The sequence below is a fragment of the Aphelocoma coerulescens genome, chromosome 20, assembly GCF_041296385.1.
Source record: "Aphelocoma coerulescens isolate FSJ_1873_10779 chromosome 20, UR_Acoe_1.0, whole genome shotgun sequence".
Taxonomy (NCBI): domain Eukaryota; kingdom Metazoa; phylum Chordata; class Aves; order Passeriformes; family Corvidae; genus Aphelocoma; species Aphelocoma coerulescens.
In genome coordinates this window covers 5,121,347-5,134,943 of record NC_091033.1, presented here as the reverse complement: position 1 = coordinate 5,134,943, position 13,597 = coordinate 5,121,347, and the positions used below count along the sequence as shown (strand labels likewise).

The window sequence follows — 13,597 nt, the reverse complement described above, 5'->3', positions numbered from 1 at the left end:
CTGCTATAGAATCATAAAATCACAAGATGGTTTAGGTCGAAGGGACCTTAAAGCCCATCCAGTCCCACCCCCTGCCATGGGCAGGGACACCTTCCACTAGCCCAGGTTGCTCCAAGCCCCGTCCAGCCTGACCTTGGGCACTTCCAGGGATCCAGGGGCAGCCACAGCTTCTCTGGGAACCCTGTGCCAGGGCCTCCCCACCCTCACAGGGAACAATTCCTTCCCAATATCTAACACAAATTTCCCCTCTTTCAGTGTGAACCCGTTACTCCTTGTCCTGTCACTCCAGTTCCTGACGAGCAGTCCCTTTACACATGTGAAGTACAACACCCCGGGCTGCTGGAGGGGGGGGATAAGTGGTCATAAACACCCAGTGATCCCACAGGTGGGGATTACACCTTTCCTGGGCCCATTTTGAAGAAATTGAGGCAGTTTGCTGTACAGGTCTTGAACACAGGTCTGCAGCCTGCACAGCTGCTGTGCTGCCTGATACTGAGAACGGTCTGTGTCCTGGGGAAATGTTTGTGTGACAGTCCCAGTGTGCTGCTGTGCTTGGGAAGGGCCAACAGCTCTTCTGGGGACAGAGAGGCTCTGGAGAGCAGGGTGGGAAGATCATCATCCCTGTCTGCCATCGTTGGCAGGACATGGTCAACATGAAGGTCTGCTGTTAATGTCCCTTTATGAAGGACGTAAGTTTGATTTTTTAGAACTGAAGAGATGCAAAGTGATTGAGAAAATGAGTGCACCAGGAAGGAGACTGGAAAAGAGACCATGCCATGAGATGAAAGACTGTCTGGGATACCCTAAAGACTGATATGCTGGCGGCCATTTGATTACTGTGTGTAAGCAGGGACACAAGGAAAAGTGTCTTTTAATGCTGTAGATTAATCTAGCAGGGGGGAGCTGAGTGCTTCATTGGCCAATGAAACCAGACAGACTTGAAATGATGCTCCAAGTAGTGAAGTCTTCCCAGCAGGCTGGGGAAGGAGGTGGGGCAGGCTCGGGCTCCTGGTGCCTTCTCTGGAGGAGCTTAGGCAAATAAAGCTCGTGCTGGGAGTCTTGGTGGCAAGGGGAAGCTTTGGATGGTGTGCAGGGTTTGGCTTTGACATCTCTGCAGCTCCTGCTTAGAGCATGGAGGCTGTGGGGCTCCTCAGAGCCAGAGGCACCTTCACTCTTTGCATAAATCCTGGGAAGCTGCACTTGGGCTGCAGCTCTGTCTGGAGACAGCGTGGCCCAGCCTGGGAGATGGCTGGTGATAACCACGGCTCAGGGACAGCGGGGAGGCAGATAAGGCACTGCAAAAACGCTGACCCAGCTGGGAACACCGGGCTCCTGTGCCAGCCCTGGGTGAGGGGTGGTGTCCTGGGAAGCTGCTGGTGACCTGGTGGCAGCAGGAGGCCAGCATGTGGCTGCAGGTCTGGGGCAGCTGAAAGGTGCTGAGGGTACTGGTGGCCTTGCTAACAGCTGGTGGGAGCAGGAAGTAGCTTTTTCCTGAAATTCAGTGTTGTGCTGTCCTTGCTGTCACTGTTTGCCCAGCTCTCTCCAGGGCCCGACAGCACAGCCAGCTGAGGACACAGGCACTCTGCCACTAAAATACCTGTTTGTGACCTTACACCATGTAACCATGGCTGAGAACTGTCTGCAAAGCATGATTCCTCACCTTCAAAAACAAGATAGGAACTTGTGCTTAATGTTTAGTCTGAAATCATAGGATGCTGTAGCTGTCCTTTAAATATTTGGGAAGTGGTTACTTTATTATGAATGTTTGGCTAGGTTATGTTTCAAATAAGTTTGTGGAGCTGGTGTTCTTAGTTTTGCAAAATCATTCCTAACTGTGCTCTCCAGAGATGCTGCTAGCCTGGAACTCACAAGGCAAATCTCAGCAGCTCCTCCAGGCTTGAACCTGTAGCTCGGCTTCTGTGGATCTCTCTGTTCTGACCTGTTTCTCTCTCATTTTTCCCTTTTGCCCATAAATAACCCATTTTGCTGGCTTCCTTTTGTGTTACTGGCAAACATAACTGGGCTAAAATAGTAAATAGAGGAATTACAATCTGGTGCTTTGGCATCAGATGGGGCAGCAGGCTCACACGGATGTCCGATGGAGGGGCTGCTGTTTGGTATTGTCTATAAGATTTGTTTCCTGTTATGACTGGAATTGGCTATTTTCAAAATTTGCAAGCAATACACTTCACTTCCTCTAGTTCCCAAAGGCAAAATAAACCAGGGGCGTTTTGTGTGTTGTTCTGCTCTGAAACCACGGATGTAGGACAAGAAGGGGTTTGGTGAGGAGCCCAGGGGATGCTGTTACTTGTTCACTTCTGTAAACCAGACATGGGGAAAAGACCAAAATTTAAGACCGTGTAGGAAAACCAGACAATTTGCTAGAAGATTCACTTGGGGAAATACTTGACTTCAAGTTCAGCTCTATTTATTGTGGAGTGATGATGAAAACAGTTCTGTTTCATTATGACACCTAAAATCTCAAAGACCATGCTCTGAAGGCTGAGTTTTAATTGTGTCACAACATGTGTTTGCAAGCTGCATGAACATGAGGTGCCTCCAAAAAAATTACATTCTTTCATCTCTCAAGGAGAGCTGCATGGCTGCTTTTTATTGATGCAGCAGTGATAGCTGAGGAGGTGGATGTTTGCATAGGACAGGAAGAGTGGGAATGAGCTGCTCTGTGCCAATCAGATCAGTTGTGATTTTTCTTTTTCCCAGTATAACCTTTGGTAGGGCTGCCCTGGAGCTGCCTGCAGCAAACGAACGTGGTAGATGGAATTGAAAAGATAAAGGCTTTGTGGTGTTTGCTGTGTTGAGGTTAAAGTCACCTGCTAAGTTGTTTCTTTCATCTTTGAATTTCAAGTAGCTGCCTCGCTCAGGGCGCTTTCTCACTTGCACTTCCTTATGAGTGTATCCCATCAGAAAAAGAAATTGTGTTCTGTGTTTGAAGTGCAACTTTATATATATTGAAGAAAGAATTGGAATTGAGCTCGTTTGAGTAATGCTGCTGTACTGTCTCCAGGCTTCTCACACTTCCTTCTGGAACTGGAATGATCTTTAATTTTAGTGATATTTTGAATAGGCCCAGACATAAAAGGAATGCACAGAGTAAAAGTAACATTTTTGTTTTAGTTGAGTGTGTGGATACCAATCCACTTAAAAAAATTAAAGAGTAGGGATGATGCAGACAAATAGTTCAGCAAGTATATTAAGTAAAATATATTTGAACCTACCAGGTCAGGATCTGGATATTTAAAAAAAAATTGTTGATATCTAGACATGCATATAGATAAATAAAAAGTAATAGAAGCAACCAAGTCATTTGGAAACGTACAAAAGCCAAACATGCAGTGTTGTGTGTTGTGGCTTCTCACAGACCTTTTGTCCATTCTCAAAGCTGTTGAAAGATCAGGTGGGATCCAGGAAAGCCCTGCCATTCCTTCTGGGATGGCTGTGTGCTGCTGCCAGAGCTCCCCTTTGCACAGGCAGCCCACAGAAAGGCAGATTTATCAAGCCCACCTGACTTCCCTCCCATATCCTGACACAATCCTTGTCTAAATAGCACCCAGAGTCACACTTGTGCCCTCTTCTACCCAGCTTCTGTGGGAGCCTGTGTTTTTGTGCCTCCACAGTTTTTTCTTCTCCTTTTCCCTCACCTGGGGTGAGCAATAAAAACTGTGTGGGCAGCTACACCTGCCCAGAGAGCTGTGTGCCCCCCGGTGTCATCCCCATACCCAGCTGGGCACTTGGGAATAGGGCTGAGATTTCGAGAACAGCCACGGCTTCAGAACAAAGCCATGGCTCCCTCTCGGTGATGTCCCACGGCCACCCCACACAGGGAACCTCTCAGGCTCCTGTTTTCTGCCCCTGAAGCATTGCAAGCACCCAGATCGCTGCTCTCTGCTCACGCTGCCTTCTCATGCCCCGCTTGGCAGAGGGAGAAGCCGAAGCCGAGTGGCTGCAGGACACGGGGCTGTCCGAGCTCCTCGGGGACCCGGGCTCGGACAAGGACAACCTGGTGCTGCTGTCCACGCTGACCAAGACGCAGGCGGCGGCCGTGCAGCGCCGGCTGGACACCTACTCCCGCTCCCGGCGCAGGAAGAACAAGCACCCCGTGCGCGATGTCCGCGACATCTTCGGAGTGGGCAGCTCGGAGGTTTGTTGCTTTAGTGGGGTCTCCTAAAAGAGCTTCTTGCCTCCTGGGAGCTGACTTGGCTTGCTGGGTCTGGAGCTCCTGTTATGTGTCTATCTCTTGAGCTGAAAGGATGCAGAGATTGGAGAAATGCTGGTTGCAGTGCCGAGAAGTTTTTGCAGAACCTGCAGATCCAGAGCCTTCCCGGACTGGAATAACATTCCTGCTGGAATGCTTCGGTATGGTGCCGACAGCAGGGCAGCCTCGTGGAGCACTGGCATCGTTTGGAGCCTTTTTGTGTTTTCTTTGCTCCAGTGACATGTTAAATCGCCATTAACCCAAACAAGAGAACTTCCCAAATTCCGTTCTGATAAGCTGACCTTGTGGAGCTGGAAATCCTGGAGAAAGACTAACACTGCCTTTTTGGGGGCAGGGGGGGTTTGGTTGGTTTATTTAGATTTTTTTTTTCTTGGTAGAGAACTCACAACCTCTGGCTTTTCTGCTGTTTTCCTGCAGTTCTGCTCTTTTGGTTGTGGCTAAAACAATTTCTTTCCTATTTTTCAGGACACAGCAGCAGAGAAAGAAGAGTCCAGCCCAGATCCACTGTGGCACAATCTACGGACTTCAAACACCCAGAGAAGTAAGGAGGAAATTTTTACATGCAGAGTAGGACTGAGTGGGGAGCAGGGTCTGAGGGAGGGCTGGAACTGGAAGGAAAGCCACACACTCACATGTAGAAGTATATACAGGTTCTGAAACATTGACCTTGTTTGTACTGGGGTTTGGGGCTTTTTACATGATTATTCACACCTGTGGGTTGATAAACTTTCCCAGGCTCCAGCGTTGTTAGGATTGCTACTCAAGCTGATCATTGTAACTTTCTGATAAAGCAACGGAAAGATGAAAATTAAATCAGTCTAGTAAAGATCATGAAGTGAAATCTTATAAATGCCACGTGCAGTTGTGTAAAGAGATGTTAGCCATAGGTGTGTCCTTTAATTTAAGGCTGTGGTTGTGTCTTACCAGTGACCTGGTGATTTTAACAATAATGTTATGACTTCACACTAATCACAGAATCATTAAACTTGGAACAGACCTCTCAAGTCATCAAGTCCAACCACTAACCCAGCACCAGTGTGTTTGTCACTAAACCGTGCCCCCAGGTGCCACATCTGCATTATTTTTGAACATTTCCAGGGATGGTGACTGCACCATGTCCCTTGGCAGCCTGTTCCAATGTTCTGATGCCTGACCACCCTTCCAGGGAAGACTCTTACCCTGTTGGTCACTGTGTGCTGCAGGAACACTGTTTTCATGTGTTACTGCAGGATTTTTTACAAGCAATGGTACCAAACCTGTCTCAAACTGCATTTTTAGCACATTTGCTTTCGAAGCTTCACCCTCCTGGCTTGCAGAAATTCAAGACAATTTCTCTTCTGCAGCAGAAACCCAGGATTACTCCTGCACAGTTCGAAACCCTGGGAAAGAGGAGGTGTTCAACATGGATGTTGCCTACTCAGAGCAAGCAGCTGTCCTGCTTAAGGGATCGTTCCTGTCTGAATCCAGGAAGTTAAAGGATGGAAATGCCCTAATTGTAAGCATTGAAGGAATTTTTCCTGTTAGAATTTGTTAGTCTCAGCTTGTCAAGAGGGCACAAGACACTTTGATTGTATGATCAGCTCTTGGAAACTTCCTCTATGGTCACTGTTGTGATGGGTTTGTGTTGGGCAGGTATTTGTGGGCAGGTAGCACTGTTATCCTTGCAGGGTTGGGCAAGGATAGACATTGTGTAGTGGAGGGTCAAGAGAAGTAAGGTTTCTGTAGGAAACTAGTTATTGTAATACAGATTTGGGTTGTTTGCACTGAAAAATTATTAATAACTGGTCTTTCTTACTCTCAACTCTGACAGTTTTCTTCCCCACAATTGTACTGGATTCCTTCCAAAGTTCTGTTAGATTAGGATGTGTATCAGACTGTCTTTAACTTAGAGAAATTGAGATCTTCATTATGATTATTGAAAAGGAAAAATATTTATTAAACTGGTGGTTGAGTAGGAGTAGTTTTGGACATATGTCTGGTCTTGAACACAGCAGGAAGAACAGATGCCTGGTTATGATAAAGAATAATAAAAAATACAGCAAAAGTTTTCACTTTTAAGGGGGATTAATAGTGATAACTTGAACTGAACCTTTTGTGTCTGTTTCCCTTAGAGATTTAAGATCCCTAAGGGCAGACTAGGAGTGACCAGGATTGGAGATCTCTCAGCTCAGGACATGAAGAAGATCCCTACACTGGCCCTCATTGAACTTACAGCTCTCTGTGATATCCTGGGCTTCGAGCTGAAGAGAAACAAAGCAGCAAAACTGAAAACAACAGGTTGGTTTCACTTCTTTTTGGTGCCCTTTTTTTTTTTTTTACACTCATCCTCTCATCATGCACTCATCAGTTGTGCTTCAAATGTTAGAACAGAGGGTCTTTGATAAGAAACCTTGTGACAGGTGTGTTTTCCTTGGGCAGGATTTCTCCTGGAAGTCAGTGGATCATGACATCAAGACCTATTACCACATTTATGTCTGGCTGCACTTGTCCTGTTTAACTATTCCTCTCCTTCTCCAGTATCTGTGCTTACAGAAGTGCCATCCTAGTCTGCAGTGGGGGGTTTATCTCTTACACCTGTATTAGAGCTGATATGGGCTTACACACTGTTGTTTCTATTGTAGAGAAAAGGCTCTTTGGAGTTCCACTCAACACCCTGTTGGAAAATGACCAAAAGTTGCTGCCCAACACCAAGGTCCCTCTGCTACTCCAGGCAGTAAGTTCTGTGCTGGTTTCATTCACACCTCTGGTCCTCAGAGTCAGGAGCCTGTGATAAGGATGGGCTGACTCCTCATCCTCGGTGCCTAAGAGCTTTCTGTCTCCCCCTTTATAGCTGCTGTCCTGCCTAGAGAAGAGAGGGCTTGAAACAGAGGGCATCCTGAGAATTTCTGGGTCCCAGACCAGAATCAAGGTATGAGTTCCTTAGCAGTGTTTGAAAGTGTCAGAGGTGATCAGGGAGCATTTGCTGAAGCAAGTGCTTAAATGACCTAAATTGTCTTGTCCCCTTCCCAGTGCAACGAGGAACCTCTATTGCTGGGAACTCCAGGAGTGTGTGCTGAGGGTCTCTGCACTCTTTTGACTCGATGCGTTGCCTTCCCAGTGCTCAGCTATAAAAGTTATCTCACATTTGCTTATTAAAGCATATGACAAGTTCCATCTTCTTCATAGAGCCTGGAACAGAAGCTGGAAAGGGACTTCTACAGCGGCCTGTTCCGCTGGGATGAGGTTCACCAGAACGACGTGTCCGGGCTGCTGAAGAGATTCATCCGAGAGCTGCCGGCCCCGCTGCTGACAGCAGAGTACCTGCCTGCCTTTGCTGCTGTCCAGAGTGAGTCCCTGCTCTGCCTGGCTAGCACCAGTCTGGTTTGTGCAGAGATCCACTGGTCCTGGGCTCTCCTGTCAGGTGTGTTGTGAGCCAGCGGATCCGATGGGGACACGGAGCACAGCTGGGAGTTGTAGTCACTGGTGCTCGGTTGAATATGTGCTTGTGTAGCTGCACTGTCCTGGGGTCTTCAGTTATGTGTCACTTGAGGCTGCAAGGCTGCTGCCATCAGTTAGGACAAATTGATCAATCGTGACACCCAGACTGAGCTGTGGTGATTGCCCAGGGCGCACAGTCTTGGCTTCTCTGCGGGTAATTTGATGTTCTGCAAGCACCTTTCTTTGAGGTTGGTGCCTCAGTAGGTAGTTTGGGTGTGTTAAGCTGAGTGCACAACTTTTTTGTTCAAAAAATGGGGAATTATGGGTTCTTTTGCTGCCCTTCAAGGACACCAGAGTTGCTGGCAGACTGTGTACTCTAGAGGAAATGAACCAGGCTTCTAAAACATGGGTAGTTCACTTCATAAGGAGAGTATGAGTTTGAGTCACTTCTGTGAAACAAGGTCTCAGATTCTAGATGCCAAACAATTCAATAAGTAATTGTCTTATTCCTTGGAGGATTCCTGTGCTCAGAAAGAACAGTATCAGAAGCCTGAATCCTCTGTCCTGTTGTTATTCTCCTTCTAGATATTCCAGACCTGAAGCAAAGATTGCAAGCTCTAAACCTCCTGATCCTGATTCTGCCAGAGCCCAACAGAAACACTCTGAAGGTAACTGCTTGCTTTTTTTTCCTCCTTGAGTAGTTCAGTTTCCAGGTATTAAAGGTAAGGCTGACTTAGCACCCTGCACACTCCATTTAGAGCACTGGAATATATAATCCAGTCAAGGATGATCTGTCATGGCTCTGGTGGAGGTGTGAGGTGAAAGAGATAATCCAAAAGGGTTTGTTTTTCCACATCTGGGTATGGCTTTGAGGGGACACTGAAGGAAAATAGGGGATTCATCTTTGAATTCAGTGACTTTTACAGCTAGACTTTGTAAATTACCACCTGCCAAGGAGCTAGAACTCATCTGTTTCTCACACAGACTGTTTTTCCTGATTCATAAATACTGGATAAACCTCTCTTGGTGTGGTTATTTGTTGCTATCCTAGTGTTAGAAATTGGTCACTGTACTTCCTGACTGGAGAGAAAGGATTTGCTGATCTATATCAAGAAAAAGTGCTAATTAATGATCTCTCCAGCAATTGCCATGGTAGTTTTTTGAGTAATAATGATAGTGGATGGCTTAAGTCTCTTTCCCTCTCTTCAGGCCCTGCTTGAGTTTCTCAGCAAAGTGGTTGCCAGGGAGAACAGCAACAAAATGAACCTCTGGAACGTTTCCACAGTCATGGCCCCAAACCTCTTCATGCACAAGGGGCTGCCAAACAAGATCCCTGAGGGGAAGGAGAAGCAGCTGGCGGAGGGGGCGGCTGACGTGGTGCGGATGATGATCCATTATCAGGATCTGCTCTGGACAGTAAGTTCCACAGGAATTACGTGCTATGGTGTGGCAGTGTTTTGGTCTTGCTAGAATTGGGATGGGGGAAGGGATGGACTTGGAAATTTCAGAGGAGTTAAACATCCTGTGTTGCCTGTAGGAAAAACCTCTTGTTGAACTCCAAGACTACCTGTCCTCAAGGTACACAGATATTTTTGTCTATTTAAGGAGTGAAAATGGTGATCCTAAATTACATCCTCATCTCTGCTTGATCTAATTCCTGTTTTCGCCCTTCTCCCCTGCCCAGGTCTCCTCTTTCTTGGTAGCTCAAGTGAGAAAGCTGAACGAGAGCAGCAGCAAAAGGTACCAGTTCTGCGACAAGAGAATTAAAAATTTGTTGCGGAAGATTCACGCTGATAAAGACAAGGTGGAAAAGAACCAGGGAGAGGTGAGTTAGGGCTTGGAAAAAAACCCAAACCCGTTCATGGCAGTGTAAAAGATTTTCCTGAGAACTCAGAAAGATGTAAGGGGTGATACTCTTGAAAAGAGCAAGAAGGACAAAAAAATGCAGACTAATAAGGAACGGTTTCCCAGACATTTTTGGCCAGGTTGTGGCAAAAACTGATGCCAAGAGCAAGAGCACTTTGAAATATTTGAAATACATTTCAGGCTACAAAACTCTTGGTTAAAAGCAGGTGAGGAGGGAAGAGATCAGGAGCAGAAATGTTTGTTTTGCCCCATGTGAAGAGCAAATTTCATATGGCTCTGAGTGTCCCGTGTGTTGGCACAGATATGTCTGCTCTGATAGAGGCAGACTTATTTTCATGAACTTAAAGCATAAATTTAGGCTGTTGCCTAATTTTCTTTTGCTCCATAATGTCTGTTAAGGTGGCACATCACTTGGTGCTTCCTTTCTTTGGAAAGGACCTTTCTGGAATTCAACAGCCTGCAACCCAGATCTCTAAATTCCTTTCCGACTAATTTAAATGAATTTCAAGCGGAGTCATTCACACTTGTGCAAAACAGTTCGTCAGAATTTCTTCTGACAAATGCTATTTTCATCCGAGCTGGTGTCAGTGCTGGGTTTGAACAGCAGAGAGCACCAGCACACGCTGATGGAGAGCACAGGGCTCCTCTCGTGGCCGCAGCACCGGAACACTGATGATTTATTCATAATGCTCACCTTGGTGCTTCCATAAGCTTTCGACCTGTACTCTGTGCGTAAGAAAAAAGTCTAAATTCCCTGAACAGCTGCCTGGATAGTTTTAATTCTTCACACACTCCAATCTGTTTTGAAACTTGATGTTTTGACTGATAACAGAGTCTTTCTTTTAAGCACTTTTTCCTTTTTGCCTGCCTTGTTCAGCCTTCCAAGATTGTGAAAGTCCACGCATCACTCCTCCTGAAGGACTCTCTGGAGGTGCACTTGAACAATGCAACCAGGGTTGCTGATGTCTTGAGGCAGTTTCAGAAGAACCTGTGCCAGAATGGCTGGAATATTGTTAACACTGTCAACCTCCTCAAGTGGTAAATGGCTTTTTCTCTGCTTAAAAAAAAAGGAAAGAGAAAACAAACTAAGTGGTCTAGCTGCTGTTTTCTGTCTTGAGGTAGAGGTGAGGTGGCAGCACCGTGAGTCGTGAGGAGAGACTGTTTTCTGCTCCTCTGTTCTAAGCTTAGGAAATGGTGTTGGATGGGGAAGGCAAATATTAACTCCTGAGTGATTCCACTCAGTGCTCAGGCTCTCAGGAGGTCAGTGGTCCCCTCTGGGCCGCTGTTCACCAAGTGAACTCCAGAATCCTTGCTGAAGGAAAGGGGAAAGGGCAGGAACATGGACTGTGACAAGCAACCCCCCTCCAGCTCTCCTGCAGAAAAGCATCACCTGTATCATTTGCCTGGAGTAGTAATTCCAGTGTGCTCATGTTAATGTCGGGATTTCCTAAAATAAACTCTGCAATTCCCTCCTGTGCTCCTGTGGTGAATTGCTGAACTAACCCAAAAAAGGAACAGAAGAGCTCCTGCCCCCCTCTGCCACAGTTCCTACAGACTGTACATAGCAGGTCATGTGGCAGAGCCTCTCCTGTGTCCCAGGAGGTGTCCAGACAAGGAGGGTGGAGGGGAAGTTAGTGGATATGGGTCAGCTGCTGTCTCACCAGCAGCTTGCCTTGTTTTCTCTTTCACCAGTTTTGGGTGTCCTGCACTGTGCAGGAGGATCAGCAAGGTCTCTGTACCATGGCCTCTTTGATCATTGCTGGCCTCTGAACCATAAACAGTTCTTTTGGAAGAAATGCTACTAAACTATTTAACCTGTGTTTGCAGAGATTTAACTTCAGTGTGGTTTTCTTTCTGCAGTAACAACTCCACAGAGTGCATGAACTTGCTCCTGTATGAAGTGGGAGGCAATATTGGTAAGTACAAGTGGTAGCTGACAATAAGGGTTGATACCCAGTTTTTATGCTTAGCTACTTTTAGGAGAGAGTTTAAAAACTTCTCTGGGCCACTGTGCCTCACCACCCTCAGAGTGAAGAATTTTTTCTTAATATCTAATGTACGTCTACCCTCTTTCCTCTCAAAGCCATTACTTCAGATTTGTGGAAATGCTTTGAACAGTTGTAATATTGAAATGAATGTGAACAACTCCTAGTTTTTAGGTGGGGGCAAAAGCAACCAAAAAAAAAAATCTAGCAACTAAAGGAATAAGGATATAAAAAAATATGGGTTTTTTTCTGAATGTCTTGTTTTAACAGGTGAGCATTGCCTGGACCCGGACACTTACCTCTTGGACTTGTACCACATCAACCCCCATGCTGAGTGGATAATTAAGCAAAACCCATCTTATCCTCGGATGTTCTAAGGAACACATGAGCAAAACAAAGCACTTGGTTGTAGTTTTTGGAAGGTGTGGAAATAGAGACTTCCCTGCTGTAGTGCCAGAGCAGACACTGCTTGTTTCCTTGAAGGAAAAGCACCTTTATTAACTGCTCCCATGGCAGCTGGCAGTGAGAGCACAGTAGCTTCTGTGCTGGCAGGGGTGTTGGAAACAAGCAGCAATTATCATTGTGTAGCAGAGTTTGCAGGGGGAATGACTGTTCCTAAACAAAATATCCCCCCAAAACAAGCCCTGAAGGCAAAGCTACAGTGTTTGTGCAACACAGATGGAATGGAAGAGAAGAAAGATCATCTTGAATAGAGTAGAAAGCACTTGTGCATTCTGGATTTGCTCTTTCTTTTGGAGAAGCGACAGGCAAATGCTGCAGTGGTACTAGGGACATCCTTTTGGCAAGGTCCCTGGTTGCCTGTGGCACACCACCAGAAGAGTGTTTGATGCTGGGCTTCATTATTAAGCTCCTGTTATGTTCTTTGAAGAATAAAAAAGGATATTTCCAAAAAGGCCAGATGGGATGTGACACTAACATCCTGTATTTCATGTCTGCAGTTAAATACCTACATGCAACACAAGAGAATAACTTTCCTTGGAAAAAGGCATGGAAAATACAGCAGCCTTTCAGTGTGACAAGAGAGATGCCTGTCCCATGCAGCTCTGCTGGTAATGCAAACCCACATTGCCCCTGCTGAGGGTAAAACATGCATTTATTTTGACGGACAACCGATACATCAACAGACAAGGGAGGCAATATCCTGAAGTTGCTGTGTGGTTGGTAATCTGACCTGGCCACGTGAACTGAACTTCTTTGTGGAAGATTCTGTGTGAATGTGTTTGTTCAAAAGTCAACAAATGTCCCCTGAGATGGGAGGTGGCTGAACTGAGCCGAGCCCTCACTGCTCTGGCGGCACATTTCCATCCCACTCAGCACAGTGTGGCCACTGTGGGCTGGAGGGGCTGAGGAGAGAGAACACTCACACCTTGCTGCATCATCATCAGCATCATCATCAGCAGCAGCATCATCATCTTCATCAGCATCATCATCATCAGCAGCATCATCATCATCAGCATCATCATCATCATCATCATCATCATCACCCAGCCTTGGCTCCAAGAGGACTGTGCCAGTGGAGAGGAGTGCAGAAGTGTTGCTTTCCTCTGTGGTGATGCTGAAATACCTCATGTGAGGGACCCCAGTGTGCAGTGTCAGGGGTGGAACACTCAGCCTGTCTGGAAATCTGGACATCTTTCTCTAAATCCTCTTTTTAAGCACAGTTGGATATTTATTCATGCAGCAGAAGCAGGGCTGCCCTGCAAGTGCATACTCAAAGTATTTAATTTGCCAAATCCTAGCTGCACTAGTGACAATCTCCAGTATTATTTCTTTTGTTAACGGAGTTTTTCCACTGCAATCTGAATTTTCCCTCTTCTCCTTTTTTTCTCCCCAGGATGATGTGTAGTTTTCCTTATTCATTATCTCAGACTCCTAGATTCTGTTGTAAAGGTGCTTCACTCTGTAATTAGTCTGTCTGTGTGGTTAAATCCTCTTGGTGGTTAAGATCCTTGAGGAACAGGTGAGCCACAGTCCATATTCTTTCCAGCTTGTTGTGAGTACTGCATGAGTGGTGCTGATATCTTAAAATTATCCCTATATTAGAGAGTGTGTCTATTCTTTTTGGTTGAGATGA

General features: G+C 46.1%; 1 protein-coding gene across 5 annotated transcripts in view; it reads left to right on the top strand.

Annotated features, from left to right (window-relative positions):
* Nucleotides 1–12,919, top strand: part of ARHGAP40 (Rho GTPase activating protein 40) — a 36,684-nt gene extending 23,765 nt beyond the window's left edge. For 4 of the 5 annotated variants that reach the window (XM_069034309.1, XM_069034308.1, XM_069034305.1 and 1 more), the window contains exons 3-15: nt 3,939–4,159; nt 4,700–4,775; nt 5,578–5,729; nt 6,346–6,511; nt 6,856–6,947; nt 7,065–7,142; nt 7,400–7,559; nt 8,237–8,319; nt 8,861–9,067; nt 9,336–9,476; nt 10,395–10,555; nt 11,378–11,433; nt 11,773–12,919. In XM_069034309.1, coding sequence (XP_068890410.1) covers nt 3,939–4,159; nt 4,700–4,775; nt 5,578–5,729; nt 6,346–6,511; nt 6,856–6,947; nt 7,065–7,142; nt 7,400–7,559; nt 8,237–8,319; nt 8,861–9,067; nt 9,336–9,476; nt 10,395–10,555; nt 11,378–11,433; nt 11,773–11,879 — 1,700 coding nt within the window. In that variant the 3' untranslated portion in view covers nt 11,880–12,919. The remainder of the gene's footprint in view (nt 1–3,938; nt 4,160–4,699; nt 4,776–5,577; nt 5,730–6,345; nt 6,512–6,855; nt 6,948–7,064; nt 7,143–7,399; nt 7,560–8,236; nt 8,320–8,860; nt 9,068–9,335; nt 9,477–10,394; nt 10,556–11,377; nt 11,434–11,772) is intronic. The other variant, XM_069034306.1, reaches the window with a different exon arrangement.
* Nucleotides 12,920–13,597: the final 678 nt, after the last annotated feature.